General features: G+C 33.4%; 2 protein-coding genes across 5 annotated transcripts in view; both read left to right on the top strand.

Annotated features, from left to right (window-relative positions):
• tctn2 (tectonic family member 2) overlaps positions 1 to 12516 on the top strand; it is a 40739-nt gene extending 28223 nt beyond the window's left edge. For both annotated transcript variants that reach the window (XM_073951986.1, XM_687198.10), the window contains exons 15-18: positions 934 to 1081; positions 1214 to 1357; positions 8832 to 8920; positions 12233 to 12516. In XM_073951986.1, the coding sequence (XP_073808087.1) occupies positions 934 to 1081; positions 1214 to 1357; positions 8832 to 8920; positions 12233 to 12348 (497 nt within the window). In that variant the 3' untranslated portion in view covers positions 12349 to 12516. The remainder of the gene's footprint in view (positions 1 to 933; positions 1082 to 1213; positions 1358 to 8831; positions 8921 to 12232) is intronic.
• Positions 12517 to 13448: 932 nt separating this feature from the next.
• The window catches only part of sec14l8 (SEC14-like lipid binding 8), a 39028-nt gene continuing 35257 nt past the window's right edge, over positions 13449 to 17219 (top strand). For 2 of the 3 annotated variants that reach the window (XM_073950492.1, XM_073950491.1), the window contains exons 1-2: positions 13449 to 13542; positions 13900 to 13975. In XM_073950492.1, the coding sequence (XP_073806593.1) occupies positions 13489 to 13542; positions 13900 to 13975 (130 nt within the window). In that variant the 5' untranslated portion in view covers positions 13449 to 13488. 3 annotated transcript variants of the gene reach the window in all.

Here is a 17219-nt window from a genome sequence, read left to right on the forward strand (position 1 = left end):
ATATGTTGACTTTTTGTATAGTATAGGCTACTATAGCATATAACAGTTTTGTTGTTTACATATGATACTGCATTAATTTGCATACATGTTTTAAAAGCTATAAAATGAAAGCCTCAGTTTGGTGTGGAGTCATCATTTAGCAAAAATCAGGAAAATCATTGGATTTGTTTGATTCATGGATAAGGCTGCGTAGACTATTTTAAAAATTGATATTTTATAACTATTAATAACTGTAATTTTCCAAATGGAAAAAAGTTGATTTGTTGGTTGTGCACTAAATCATCACAACTATAGTTTATTTGTTGTGTTCATGAGCGGTGCCTCTGATAAAGAGGAAATCCTGATGCTCCTACTTGTGGCCGGCTTGTTTCCAAAGAGGCGCACATTTTTTCCAATTGTGCAAAAAAATTTGGTATTTATGACGCAGATCCAAGACAGAGGCAATCAGCATCAGCACTGGTTTGGCATCAACCTGTCTGTGTCAAACTATGAGCAGTAATATCCTTCTTTCATTTTGCCAATCTTTGGCAAAATGCATTTGTAGGCATGTGTGGTTGCACGCGTTACTGTCCAGCCAGTTAACAAATATGTGTTGCACATTTATGCAGGCAAACCCCTTTTTAACCGTTTAACTGAGACATTAATTGGTTCAAAATGCACTCTTTTGGTTAACTGTTAATCTGTTTCTATGAGCATCCCTAGCCCATGCACTTCTGGGGCCCCCAGAGTTACTATTAAGGGGCCCAATCCAACTACCATTTCCCTAGCCCCCCACTTTTGTATTCTGATTTATGTACTTCTTAGGGACCCCCTCAAAAATGAGATGGTTCATCTAATGGGGCTATTCCATTTAATACATTTAAATTCAAACCACAATATGACTATTTTTATTGTTTTTTTTTCCTTTCTTTTTTTTAATCAAACGAATGTCAGCATCGCAGCAGAACCAGAGTCAGTCAGCAGAGGGCAGCAAAGGAGAGTGTTCAGCCGTGCCCACTCACCTCCACATCCACGTGAAGAGCAGCATCATGGAAATAGTTCAGGGTGTTCCTCAAATGTTTATCCAGTCCATGCAGATCAGGTATGCAGCACTGCTTTTATCAGCTCACATTTGCTGATTATAGCACTCATGTTCATTAATGTTTGAGCTCTTTTGATAACTGGATGATGTGCTGTTAATGCTGTGCATTCATCTTTTGTTTTAAATTGTCAGTTTCATAGAGAGGACATGGAAGATTGAGTGTGGTGTGGGAATGATGGACCCCTGTTTGAACCCAGAGCTCATGCAAAATTTCCCAGTCACCTCTTCAGTGACGTTTACTGACCTTTCCCTTTATTCACAACCACCTAGATCCAGGTGGGTCATAATTGCACTCGAATGATTGAGTTTGATGCTATTGTGTGTATGTATATAATTACATTTTAGATTTCTGTATTAACTTTGATAAATATACATTTTTAAAAATGTTTGATTTAAAAAAATTTACAACTTTTTTTACAGTTTGTTTTAGAATAGATCAAAATAATAAATAAATAATGTGTTGATTGAATAAAGTTTACACACAATAATTAATTAATAGTTGGTTTATTTTAATATAAATATAATATAGAGAATTAGAATTAGAATTAATATTGTTTGTGAAAAATATAGACAAAAAAACTCTAAAATTCTATATTATGCCACGTTTTAGAGCTTTTTTGTCCATTTTTTCCACATACAATATTTACAATAACATAGTATATAACAAGTTATTTTTAAAATATAACTAAAATAAATTCTTAACAATTATAATGCATATATTTTCAACATTATGAGAATAGTACAGATACAGTGTATCTTTTGTTTATTTAAAATGTTTCTAAATGTATTTAAATATTGTGTTTGTTTTAAATAAAGTACAATAATTGTTTATTTATTTGAAATAAAAAGATAAAATATCATATTGTAGTTTTTCTTATCTTATGCTTTGCATCTTAGATCTATATTTTCTTAATTAAAGTGAAATTTAAATATAGGTTAAATAAATTTTAGAAAATTATAATGCCAATATTTTCAATATTATGAGAACAGTAAAGATACAGTGCATCTTTTCGTCATTAAAAAGTTTCGAAATGTATTTAAATGTTTGTTATCTGCTTAAAATAAGTAACAATAGTTATTTATGACATATATTTTATGATATATTTAAATACAAGATGATAAAATATTAAATTGTAATTTTCTTGCCATGTGTTTTAGAGCTTCATTGTCTATTTTATTTCTTGATAAAAATAAAATAACAATAGTTATTTTTTAAAATATAAATGAAAATATTATAATGGAAATATTTTAATATTATGAGAACAATACAGATACATTGTATTTTTTCTTAATTTAGAAAAGTTTCTAAATGTATTTAAATATTTGTTTTCGGCTTAAAATAAAATAAAATGCAATCATTTATTTGTTTTAAATAAAAACAATTATATTGCAGTTTTTTTACATTATGCCATGCTTTTTAGAGCTCTGTTTTATTTCTTGATTAAAGTAAAATAACAATATATATTTTTTTAAATATAAATAAAACAACTCTCAAATTATAATGCTAAATTATAATTTTTGGCCTATTTTTTTCCTGATTTTAAAAAGAATAATTATAGTAATAGGCAATTTTAATGCAAACATTTTCAATATTTTAAAATAAAATAATTAAAATAAAAAAATAGATATTATTAATAGTTATTAACAGTAAATGTTTTCAGTATTCATTTAGAAATGTATATAAAATAAAAAAATAAAATAAAATAATTTGTTTTAATTAAAAGATATCAAATATTAAATTGCTTTTTTTTTTTTTTTTTTTTTTTTTTTTTATACTTTATTTATAGAAGTTTTTGTAAGAACATAACACCAAATAATGTACATCATATATATATGTTGACAAACTTGTCTCAGTGTTATTACCTTATACTAACTAGAACATGCACCAAAACACAAGCGAACATAACAGCAATTTTACAGCACCATCACAAAACAATAAAGAAATTTTAGCCAGACTGATGGAATAAGAGACAGAATAGAATAACATGTAAACAGGAAGTGGAGAGAAGAAAAAAAATATTACCAGAAAAAAAAAATATTACAGAAACATTAATAACCTATACATCTGAGGAAGGGGCCCCATGTTTTGTCATACAACTTTTGTTTGCCAAATCTAGAGAAGCGTATCCTTTCCAACTTGAGGGCAGAAACCATTTCAGCTAACCATTTAAAAAAATTTGGAGGTGTTGTGGATTTCCACTCCATCAGAATCACTCTCTTGGCCAACACCATGCCAAACATAAAGGAGAGTTGTTGATGTTTAGGCCAAGTTAGAGCCTGGTCTGACCATCCAAACAATGCTATTTCTACATCAATTTTTATGTCCATTTCAAAAGCCTGGGAGTAAAGTCCGAAGATACTTTTCCAAAATTCAGATACTTCTGGACAGGACCAAAATATATGACCATAGGTCCCGACTGCGCCTTTGCATTTATCACAAAGAGGAGAGACAGAAGGATACAGCTTATTAAGTTTGGCTTTTGTATAGTGCAATCTATGCATCACTTTAAATTGAATGAGCTGTAGCCTTACATTTATAGAACAAGAATGAATACGACTCAATCCCTCCTCCCAGGTAGAGGATGAAATGTCAATTCCTAATTCCCTCTCCCAAGAATCTTTCAGATGTGCAGTAGAGACCGAGACGTGAGAAGAAAACAGATCTATAAATTTGGTCACTAAATGTTTCTCCATTGGGCACTGCCTCAAAAGCTTGTACAAATCATGGTCAAGAGAGACTTCCTCGCACTGTGGAAAGTTGTGTTTGATAAAATGACGCACCTGTAAATAACGAAAAAAGTGTGATTGTGAGAGTCCAAAAGTTTTATATAAGTATTCAAATGTGGCCAGTTTGTTATCTACATAAAAATCCTTTACTGAACGCAGTCCTTTGTTACTCCAAAAAGTGAAGATCTTATCAAGTTGTCCAGGCACAAAATCATGATTTTTGCAGATAGGTAAATAAACAGAGGGATGCTCGATCTTTAATGCCATTTTCACTTGATTTAAAATTTTAATAGAATTAAGAACAATAATATTCTTACATTGAACTTTTTTCAATGATAGAGCTTTCGACCACAAAATTGCAGCCAAAGAACTGTTGCCAACTGAACAAGCCTCAAACTGTAACCACTTAGGACATATATCTGACTGATCAGAAGCAACTTGATCACACTCATGCCAAAACATCATAGCCCTCATGTTAGCTGCCCAATAGTATTGACGGAATGTGGGCATTGCTAGCCCTCCCACTTCCCTAGACTTTTGCAAATGGGGTTTTGAAATTCTGTGTGCCCTATATCCCCAAATGAAAGGAAAAATCACAGAATCTAACAATTTAAAAAAGGATTTTGGGAGAAATATGGGTAAATTCTGAAAAAGATAAAGAAAACGAGGCAAAATAACCATCTTGATGGCATTAATTCGGCCTATTAATGATAATGGAAGAATCCTCCACTTCTCGATAGATAATTTTAATTTGTTAATAGCCGCTAGAAAATTTAATCTATAAATATCCTTAAAATGTTTGGGGATAATTAATCCCAAGTAGGTGAAATGATTATCTACAATTTTAACAGGCAGAGATTTCAAAAATCCAGAGTCCAAGCCATCTCCCAGAGGCAAAAACATACTTTTTCCCCAATTAACTGAATAACCAGAGAAGGAACCAAAAATATTAAGTGTTTCCATTAAATGTGGAAAAGCGGTGGATGGGTCATTTAAAAATAATATTAAATCATCAGCATACAAAGATAGTTTAACCTCGAATTTTCCACAGGGCATACCTCGAATCTCAGAATGGGTACGTAAGTATATAGCCAAGGGTTCTAGGGCCAGATCAAACAGCAGCGGACTTAAACAACACCCCTGTCGTGTTCCCCGCTGTAGCTGGAAAAATGCAGATCGATCAGAATTTGTGAGAATTGCAGACTTAGGAGCCAAGTAAAGCATTTTAATTAACCTGATAAAATTTTCACCAAAGCCGAATCTCTCTAGAACAGAAAACATATAACTCCATTCAATTCGGTCAAAGGCTTTCTCTGCGTCCAGGGAGAGGATTGCTGCCTTAGATTTTTTTGACTGATTGTTGTATAAAATGTTTAATAGGCGGCGTGAGTTGCAAAAGGAGAACCTTCCCAAAATAAAGCCAGTTTGGTCGGAATGAATTAATGAATCCACATGTTTGTTTAATCGAGTAGCCAAAATTTTTGCGATAACCTTTTGATCACTGTTAAGAAGACTAATTGGTCTATAATTAGCTGGCTCAGTATCATCTCTGTCTTTTTTCTTCAAAAGACACACAAACGCTTCATATAAAGAGTCAGGAAACTTATTTAGCTCAATTGAGTGATTTAACATACGAAGCAAGAGAGGAGCCAATGTAGATGCATTTGCTTTATAAAATTCAATTCCATACCCATCTGGACCTGTGGCTTTTCCACTGGGAAGGGAATTAATTGCTCCCAGCACTTCACTAAGATCGAAAGGTTGTTCTAATTCCTTTTTAGCACTATCACTAAGCTTTGGAAAGTTCACTTTATTGAGAAAGCTATGTCCCAAGTCACTCATTACTGGACTGGTTGAAGAATAAAGATGCTCATAAAATTCTGTAAAGCAGTCATTGATTTCTTTAGGATGCGTTACCAAATCACCATTTTGAGCTCTAATTTGATGAATAGCACGACTGGCCTGCACCCCTTTAAGCTGACGAGCAAGAAAAGTATCTGCTTTGTCACTGAGTTCAAAATGTTTCTGCTTAAGCTTCAATAGTACATTAGAGACCTGATCACTCAGAATTGAATTATATTCGTATTTCAATTTTAAAATTTCATTAAGGTCTGATTGAGCTTTGGATTCTTGAAAAGCTTTTTCCAAGGAAGGAAGGATATTTTCAATCTCAAATAGTCGTTTGCGTTTTTCCTTTTTATGTGCAGATTCAAAAGCAATAATATGTCCTCTCAAAACAACTTTACAGGTTTCCCACAAACATGAGTCAGATACGTCTCCTTTATCGTTGGTCTCTAAAAATTGACTCAGCTGATTTGAAAGAAATGAGGTAAACTTTTTATCCATTAGCAAGTTAGGGTTAAAACGCCAACAATATTGGTTCTTTGATAAAGACAAACTTAAACCTAGTGAGACGGGGCTATGATCCGAAATTAGAATGTTATGGTATTTAGATTGAACAACGTCTTTTATAATTTTGGAGTCAATAATAAAATAATCTATACGAGAGTAAGATTTGTGAACTTGAGAAAAAAAAGAATAATCCCGACCAGTAGGATTCAGTAATCTCCATACATCCACAAAATTCATGGACTTAATAAGACTATTTAGAACCCCAACAGACTGGATAGGAGAAGGAACACGAGCTGAAGAGCGGTCAAGATAAGAATCTAAATAACAATTAAAATCTCCCGCGATTACTACGTTAGTAGCATTGGTATCTGGAAGGAGTCCAAATAATTTCCTAAAAAAAGCCGGGTCATCAATGTTAGGGCCATACACATTAACACATGTGATTGGAACATTATTAATACAGCCCGATACAATAACATATCTGCCCCCTGGATCTGATATTACTGAATGAGAACGAAATGGAATCGACTTTTTGAAAAGAATAGCCACACCTCTTGCCTTGGAAGAAAATGTTGCTTGGTATACTTGAGAGATCCAATTTGCCCGCAGTCTTAACTGTTCATTAGCTCTAATATGAGTCTCTTGAAGAAAAATTATATCAGCTGATAAAGACTTTAAATGTGCAAACACTTTGCCACGTTTTATCGGGTGCCCCATTCCTCTTACATTCCAACTGACAAAATTCACATTCATATTTTGTTTCTTCTAACAATCATTATTATAACAATCAGAAAGAAAACATCATAAAACCCGTCCAGCTTATTTACATAAAAACTTATAATTGCCGTAAACAATTGGTGCAACAAAAAAAAATGTGGTAACAGCCCCAACCCCATCCCAAACCCCAGTGCAGAACAGCATTTCCCCCCCATCTTCACGGAGCCAGCAAGAGGACAAAGCAAAGAGTACAAATCTTACCTAGGACTGATAAAAGAAAAAGCAGCCAGACAAAAAAACTTAAAAATGAAAATAGCAACCTTCAGTAAGGGAGAAAGAGAAGAAAGAAAAAAAAACTCGAGAGGGTCCACTCTCTGCAAATAATGTTATTAGTCCTCTACCTCGCGTGTCATAGTCATTGGTCCATCAGAAGAAAAAAAACTATCAGTCTTAGTCTAAACATTCAGGCGTGATGGTCATAGAACTTCCTGACCAGGGATCAGATCGAAACATTAGGAAGTACATCCACAAATTTTTTTGCCTCTTCAGGAGATGTGAATGACATCGACTTTCCATTATGAGTCAACATCAATTTTGCTGGAAAGCGCAGCGACCATTTCATGCCAGCTGCGCGTAAAGCTCGCGTGATCGGACCAAAAGCACGGCGCTGCGCAGTGACCTCGGGACTGTAGTCAGGAAAAATATATATCTGGCTGCCCTTGTACTTCAGCGGGAAATTCTCCCTGCTGAGGCGAAGAATTAAATCTTTGTCCCTATCATGATGAAGTCTTGCAATAATTGTGCGGGGTCTTTGACCCGCAGATGGCTTTGGTAGAAGGGCACGGTGTGCCCGATCGATTTTGACGGGCTTTGGAAAATGTTCGTTGCCAAATAGTTCAGTGATCACGTCCGAGATGAACCGCGAAGTGCTGCCCTGTTCCTCCCCTTCAGATATTCCAACGAATTTTAAGTTGAGCCTTCGAGATCGGCCTTCCAAGTCATTCAGCTTAGTCCATAATGATTTGTTCTCAGCTTGCAGTTCCTGGCACTTTTTTTCAGTTTCTCCGACGCGTCGGTCCACCTCATTCAGTGCTTCTTCCACATCCACTAATTTTAGATTAAAGCCAGTTTGTTCCGACTGCAAATTAGCCATCGCCGCATCCAGTGTATCCAGCCGACCACTCAAAGCGGTCATCTTCTCGTCAATTAATTTCTTCAGATCGTCACCTTGCGAGTTTATTGCAGCCAGTATAACACTCACATTTGCCTGAGATAGAGTGTCACACGCGGCGATATCATCCCTGACAGCAGTCACGGTTTTTGAAGACTTTCTAGACGCCATGATCGAGCACGCGATGAATCAAGAAAAGTCGGTAAAACACCCAAAAAGTTACGAAAATAATTGAAATCTTACTTCGAACTATTAAGAGTAAATCCAAGATATGACTGATAGTTATTAAATAGAATAAAGACACGAAAGATGGAGTTATATTCGAAAATCAATGTTATTAGAGAGCAGCTCAAAATAACTCGACTACTCCATGCTTTCCGCGCATGCGCCCCTTAAATTGCTTTTTATATTATATTATGCCATGTATTTTAGATCTTCTTTGTCAATTTTATTTCCTGCTTAAAATAAAGTAACAGTAGTTATTTTTTAAATAAAAATGAAATCAATTCTAGAAATTCAGCATTATGAGAACAGTACAGATACAGGTACAGATACAGTGGGTCATTTAGAAAAATTTATTTAAATATTTGTTTTTTGCTTTAAATAAAATACAATAATTATTCATTTGTCTTAAATAAAAAAGATAAAATATTTATATTGCAGTTCTCTTATATTATGTCTTGTATTTTAGAGCTCTATTTCATTTCAAGTATTTGCTTGCGTATGGCATTATTTCCAGCAGCTTGATGACCCTCAGTGTAATTGAAGTCTGTTCTTTTGCAGGTTCAGCATTAACTTCACAGAGTTTGACTGTGACAGGAATGATGTTTGCTGGCCTGAACTGGCCTTTCCTTTCACAACATACTACACTGGTGAGGCTTCCGTTTCTTGTGTTAAATACAGACAGAGTCCGAAATAACCCTCAAAACTCTGAAACCAGCACTTTGTGTAGTATATAATTTTGGTTTTACTCAGTTGGTATAGCTAGCGTATTGCTGTTGTTCTGGTTTATTTGGGAAGTTTATGTGAAACATGAAGCACCAGCAACAGCAGACACACGACATACCTTCACTTAAAACAATTTTAACCAACATTTAAAATATGGGGCATGAACTCATATTTGGAAACAACATAACATTTTTTTAAAATGTGATGTCTTTTTTATGATTTGATTAACTTTTTATGAATTTTCTTATTTGCAAATAATACAGATGAGTATCAAGTACAGAACATTAAAGTCCACATGAACCAGAAGCTACGACCGGTTTTTTTTTTTTTTTTTTTTTTTTTTCTCGTATTGTGACGCAGTTTCTAGAGAAATGGAATATTACATAAGCAAACAGTGGGCGTGGCTTGTTATTTATACTGCGAGCTGATTGGATGTAGTAAAGTAGGCATTTCATTCAGAAAGATCGGAAAATGGGGTTCTGGAGAGTAATTACAGACTACTCCGCCTCACCATTTCTGGTTGTTGTCAAAACTGACGGTTGGAGGGGTGTGGTTAAGTATGTTAGCCACACCCAATACCTCAGACAGACTTAATCTGAGAATTTAACTGAAAACAAACAGGAAGTGGATCTTCAGATTTTAATATCAAATTACAAGGACAAACTATTTTTTTTCTTAATGACATGCACAGATGAATTGTTCACCACAAAACTAGCAATGTGAGCTAACCAAATCAATATGGTTAGTTTTGATTTCATGTGTACTTTAACATATAAACTAAATGTTAAAAGGAAAAGAATATTGTCACATAAATGTATATATGCTTATTACATAATAAATGTAAATGATGTTAATTAGTAAATAAATTAAGAAAACACTATTTATATATTAATATACTTATACAAATAATTATTATTGTCAACTATTTGCTGCAAAATATATAGTAACTTTTTAAGAGTTTTTGATGTACAAAATCAAATGATGAGCCCCCACTTAATGTTACTACCCTGGTCTAGGGTCAAGGCTGCAACATAAAAGATCACCAGACAAATACAATTCACTTTCATGACCCTTTGGAGTCCCCTCTTGGGGCCCTTTTGGGACTCTTTTTTTTTTTTTTTTGTCTTTTTCTTTTTTTAATCATCCAAAAATGTGAAGCCAACTACCTTGTAGAGGACCCACAGAAAAATGCTAAACGAAAAGTACACTCTAGCTAAACACCCAAATGAAACTAACTAAACTTCACAAAATAACAGAAATAAAAATAAAAAATGTACCCCTACCTCCCTGACTGTGTACAAAAACAGGAGAAAATATTTACATAAAGGAAAAGTGTGGCGTCCAACCCCTACTGCTTCTTACAGTGTACAGAATTCAATATTTACAATATCAATAAACAAACAAACCAAAAACTAAATAATAGGAGGGGGAAACACGGATGGATATATAACAAAGAGTCCAAATTTACAGACCAACACGGGAAACACAAACAAAAATTACACTTAGCAACAAAATAGTTTTTATAGCACACCAAACACAAAACCACACGGCAGCCAAACTCACAAAACGCCAGTTTTCCCTTTTTAAAGGATGCCCTGGGTCATGCCAGCCAATCCCAGGGCACATTGTCTGCGTAACTAGGCAGATGCAAACCTGCAGATGTTAAGAGAAGGAGAGAGAGAGAGAGACACACACACACTTGCCAACACAACAGCAACTTCATTCATTCATTTTCCTTTGGCTTAGTCCCTTTATTTATCAGGATTCGCCACAGCGGAATGAACCTCCAACTTATCCACCATATGTTTTACACAGCGAATGTCCTTTCAGCTGCAACCCAGTACTGGGAAACACCCATACACACTCTTTCACACACATACACTACAGGCGATTTAGTTTATTCTATTTAGCTATAGTGCATTTCTTTGAACTGTGGAGGAAACCAGAACACCCTGAGGAAACGCACGACAACACGGGGAGAACATGCAAACTCTATACAGAAATGCCAACTGGCCCAGCTGGCACTCAAACCAGATGACCTTCTTGTTGTGAGCCGACAGTGCTAACCACTGGGCCATCATATTGTTTAAGACAACTTTTGAAGGAAAAAAATTATCTAATGGTTTTCAACACACTTGTTTGTTGATTAATTACATTAAATTTGATGTTTGAATATGCAAATGAGGCATTTTTTATTAAATATTTGCAACTTTGCATACATCTCTAGCAAAACGTTTTGCAGTTTTGGACACTGGAGTTGAATCTTTTTGCAGAATGTTTTGTTTTTATATCAGAAAATCATGCCAAACATACATTTTTATGTTTAAATATGCAAATGGAGCATTTTTTTTTAAATATGGGTTTGTTAGCTTACATTTTTTGACGTTACATTTCTTGTTTTGGAGTTTTGGACATTGGAGTTGAATCTTTTTACAGGAGTTTTTTTTATACCAGAAAAAAATGCCAATACCCATACCAAAACCAAAATTGTGGAACAATTTGAAAGTTATATATATGATCAGGCTCATAAGTACGAATATTTCCCTCTGTAAAAACCTTCAGAATACAGATATGTGTAAATCTGTGCAGTTTGCTGTTAGTGCTGCTGAAGTGCAGATTCATGGCTCAGTCCTGAGAAAAAAAGCATGAATTGTAATTGTAATATGGAGCGTTGACAGTCAGATGATCATGACGTATACCAATACGGTTCTGACATCTGCCACATATGTCTATTTAAATCATACATCCAGTCTCTCTTTGGCTTCTTGTCAATTCTACACTCCTTTCACCATCCCCAACTCCTCCTAGATCATTTCTGATATCAGTTCGTATATTAGCCAAGTATAGACCATTTTGAGGGATGTAAACAATAACAATGGTCCCAACGTATTTTCTGTTTTACATTTTTAATTTCTACAGCTTCCAAGAATCTAAATAGGGTCACATTTATGAATAATGTTAAGATAGCTGTTTTAACAATAAGTTATGATTGAATTGCCTGTTGTTATAGTTATAAAATAGTTTGATAACGTGCAGGAAATGTTGATGGGCCAATGACATCACCACATTGAAATGGACTATATGATAATCATCCTCATTTCTCTGGCATTTACATTAACTCATAATCAATCTAAATGGTTTATGATAACTTTTGGGTTCTGTTTTGTGTGACAAAAGAAACACTTCATGTATTTTGGATGATTTTTTTTATTGTTGTGAACTGCTCTTTCTGACAGGCGAGCCTTATTCTGAGGCTCTGGCTAAAGGTCTGACTCTTGTATTCTTCTTCATTGCGGCGTCCGTTTTGGGAACCCCGTGGAGGCAAATCCGACAGGCCTGGCGGAATGCTTGATCAGGACAGAGAAAACTGAGCTGTAAATAACTGTGAACATACAATTATTTATTATTCTTTTCTAGTTTGTACATTTTCCTACATTATTTATAAAGTTTTGTCGATTGAACTATGCTTTTTAAATGAAATTGTGAATACAAAATAAAAATACATGTTTTATATGTAAAATATCCTTCTGTGTGTGTGTGTGTTTGTGTGTGTGTGTGTGTAACAGAGGCTGAGATGTCATGGATAAAATTCAACAATAATAGTAAGAATAAATAATAACAATATTAACTAATTCATTATTTATGATATAATTATAATTATACGTTGTTATTATTAATTCCACTGTATAGCAGTTAATAATTATTAGAAATAACTAATTATATGTATTTATTAGTATTAGTTACAATATTAATTGCATTTTTATTATCAAAGGAAAAATTGTAATACGTTTTCTGGTTTGTAAAACGTAATGCATTATAAATTATCTTTTGCGAAATGTAGCTAACAAGGTATCTAACAAACTCACAATAATAATAATAATAATAATGAATAATAACTACTAAAAGTAATGACATTTATTATTATATTAAACATTATTATAAACACATGCACCAATAATATCTTTTTAATACTTGTAATTGTTGTATTATTATATATAACTTATTTTTCATTATAATTCTTTTCTGCTAGAATGTATATGTAAAAAAAATTGCATATCAATTTAGCAAAAATATTAACTAATAATAACAACAATTGGTGTTATAGTCAATAATTATTACTATCATAAAATGACTATTATCTATTAAATATACTATTAATATTATAGTTGTTATATAAGTTTATTTATATAATATAATAAAAATAGAATGATTCATATATATATATATATATATATATATATATATATATATATAAATGCAGCATATTTAATACTATTTTTAATATTACTACCAATAAGTATTTCATTATTATTTTTACATGTATTTATTAATATTAATTAAATATTTTACATAATTTGAGAGCATGCTCCGCAGCGCCCCCAGCGGCGGAGATAAATCGCAACTGGTGGGCGGGGCTTAAAACATCACCGCAGAGTCTGTCATTCAGTCTCTGCTGATTTGAGACACTTATTTCTGCTGCACTCGTGGCGACATGAGCGGAAGGGTTGGAGATCTGAGCGTGAAGCAAGCCGAAGCTTTGGCCCAGGTAAATCTTATTTTCTCATTTATATCAGCAGTAAGGCTATGTTGTGGATGTTGTGGAGACTCGTGTCCTGAAGAGGACGGGATGAAATATTGTCCCGAGCCAAGACTGAGGCCACAAACCGCAGATTCAGTGCAGAATAAAACCCTCAGCTGTATTTAATTAGTGTATTTAGATTTGCAGCTTAATCACACAGTTTTAGACTTGTGTCAATTCCGTAACAGCAAGCGCACACGTTTCCATTGCTGTCTGTCATAGATGTTGAGGGATGTGCTAGTTGGTGATAGCTGTTTGCGTTATAAAAGTTTACAACATCACTATAACGAATGCATTTCATAATTCTGCTTTTGTACATGTCAGTTTCGGGAAAAAGTTCAGGATGTCCTGCCTCAGTGTCCTTCCCAGAGTGACCACTTTCTGCTCAGATGGCTGAGAGGTGAGAAACATTCCCTCATATGTATGAAGCAAACCATTGTTAGGGTAACTATTAATAATGTCATGCTGAAGTAATACTGTTACATACATATAACTGTATTTTACTGACAGAATAGTGGACTAAAATGCACAGTGATAATAGTTTTACGTTTATTCATATTGTTGGAGAAAGTTACTTTAGAAAGTAATGCATTACAATACTGTGTTACACCCCAGAAAATTAACTAGTTGCGCTACTTAGTTACTTTTGACCGTAAATCTGTTCAAAGGGATGGTATTTTTTTCTGAAAGGTAAACCTTTTTTGCTGTTATTCACCTCGTTTTTTATTTAATCATGCCTTTTAGTGACATTTAAGAGCTAATCTTTGCTGGATCAGCTTGTCGGATGGTGATCATAACCACACTTTTTTACTATGAAGTATTAATTTACTAACTTGCTTTTAAACTGTAAATTAATCCAGATTTATAAATAAATTGCTATGGTATTAGCATCTAAAAAATATATTTAGAAAAATGGAAAAAAAATACTTTTAAATACAAATTTATCATCATCCATCATTCAAAACAAAATATGAATCTGGTAAAACTTGTTTTAAAATAAAAAAAACTGTAGCCGGCTCATTCAGCTTTCCTCCGTCAAAATTTGGCCACTTCATTAAAATTACAATTGAAGATTAAATTTATCTTAAAGCTTTCTTCTGTCTATAGTTTTCACAATTTATGATGGCATAGCAGTCAAAAATAGCATAAATGAGATCAAATAGGGGTCAAATTTTGGACTTTGTCAGTGGGGGGTTAGTCATTCTAACCCCCCGACCCCCCCCCTGGCATGAGCTTGTAGGTAATGCGTTATGTTAACTTGCAGAATATTTCTGAGAAATGTAAGGCTCTGCCATCTTCATTTCTGTCTGTTCCTGCATTCGCTTATTGAGTGCAGGATTCAACATGACCATGATAATTTTAATTCAGCAATTTATTAAAAGTGAATCAACTAAACTAAAAAGTAACTTAAAAAAAAAAGTAACTTAAATAATATTTCTTAATTTTGAAAAGTAATGCTTTAAAGTTACTTTATTACTTAAAAGTTATATTATATTGTTACTCGTGTTACTTGTAATGCATTACCCCAACACTGTTAAAACATTTACGCTTGCATAGAGAGAATGTTTTTACGTTTGTACTCAGTGTTGAGGAAAGTTACTTTAAAAAGTAATGCATTACAATATCGAGTTACTCCCCCAAAAAGTAACTAGTTGCACTACTTAGTTACATTTTATAGTAACTAATGCGTTACATTACTTTTGAGTTACTTTTTTCAAACCTGGCTGGGGCTTGATCTCTTTCAGAACTTGCAGGGTTATTTTTATTTATTTATTTTTCTTCATGTAGAGGAGCTCTGCAATTAACAACACACTGTATGACCTTCATTTACCTTTAAGAAAACACATAAAAATGAATGTTATCATCGGAGAACTTCCTGACCCCAGAGCTCTACAGGCTGTATATAGAGATTAATGAAAGTTTAAAGCAATGCGTTTGCTACTTTTGTACTTTTTTGTAAAATCACTGTCCATTCAGATAATCCTCTTTTCCTTTTATTCAATGCTTTAAATATAAAGAGAACATTTCTATCGCAGAAATGTAAGACTCTGCAGTCTTTATTTCTGCCTGTTCCTGCATTCTACGATCTACGATCATTTTAATTCAGCCATTTATTAAAAGCAAATTAACTAAACTAAAAACTCGCATTACATTTTTTAAAGAGTAACTCAAATATCATTAATTTTGAAAAGTAATGCGTTACTTGTTATTTAGAAAAGTAATATTATTACATAACTCTTTTTTTTGTGCATATTACAACCATAATACAAATAGTCTTTTAGAATAGCGCAATTGGTATATAGAATCTTGTAGAAAGATGATGTTAAATTATTATATTCATACACAACTATTAAATGATATTTTAAACTGAAACCACATAAATAATAGAATTGTCTTCATCTACAAATATGACAGACAGACAGATAGACGGACGGATGGAAGTGGAATGATGTGGAATGGAATGATCATAACTACAATATAGAATCGTGTAGAACTCTTTAATATATAGAATTTAGAATGTAATGGAACATCTTTTTTTAAATAATAATAATAATAGAATCCTAGCTTTTCTGAGACATTGGTGATATGATTATTGGACACTGGTGATGAGAGAGACTATATGTCCTGTCTTGACTCATGTTCAGACAGTATGAATCAGTGTAATCGGATCAAAACTGTGGAGTCAGGAATGTAGCGGATGAGTTTAGATACTTAAAGAAACTTGCACTACATGATTGAATAGGCCTTGCTGTATTGAAGTGTATTTGTATTCATTTATTTATTTATTTGTATGTATATGTGTATTTCTTCATAAACAAAGAAAGACACGTCTGAACAATTAAATAGTCCAGTCTAAATTTAAAGGTACAGTTCCTCAAATGATTGTGTGAATGGTCACTTTAAGGATTTCAGTATTGAAGGGTGTGTTGTGTTCACACTTCAGTTGTTGTTGTTTTTTTTTTTTTTGGACATTACCAAAAAGGAGAAAATGATAGTTTTGGTCCTGCATCATGCAGTGTTCATTTTTATGACCACCTATAGATACAAAACAATAAATTTTATGTTTATTTACTATGTATATAATGTATATTAACAAACTTTATGAACATTTAAAAACAATCCCATGCTATCTGTTATAAGCGTGCTAATAAATGTAGATCTTATGACTAGTCTTATGTTGCACAGGTATAATTTTAGCCAAAAATAAATTCATTCATTCATTCATTTTATTTTTGGCTTAGTCCCTTTATTAATCCGGGGTCGCCACAGTGGAATGAACCGCCAACTTATCCAGCAGGTTTTTACGCAGGTTTTTACTTCCAGCCGCAACCCATCCCTGGGAAACATCCACACACACATTCACACACTACGGACAATTTAGCCTACCCAATTCACCTGTACTGCATGTCTTTGGACTGTGGGGGAAACCATAGCACTCGGAGGAAATCCACGCGAACGCAGGGAGAACATGCAAACTCCAAACAGAAACACCAACCGATCGTAATTGATTGTATGGGTCAAAAATAATAAATTTTTCTTTTGTGCCAAATATTGTTAGAATATTAAGCAAAGATCACATTCAATGAAGACATTTTATTAATTTAATACTGTAAATATATTAAAACTTTGATTAGTAATATGCA

This window comes from Danio rerio, chromosome 5 (genome assembly GCF_049306965.1).
Source record: "Danio rerio strain Tuebingen ecotype United States chromosome 5, GRCz12tu, whole genome shotgun sequence".
NCBI lineage: Eukaryota > Metazoa > Chordata > Actinopteri > Cypriniformes > Danionidae > Danio > Danio rerio.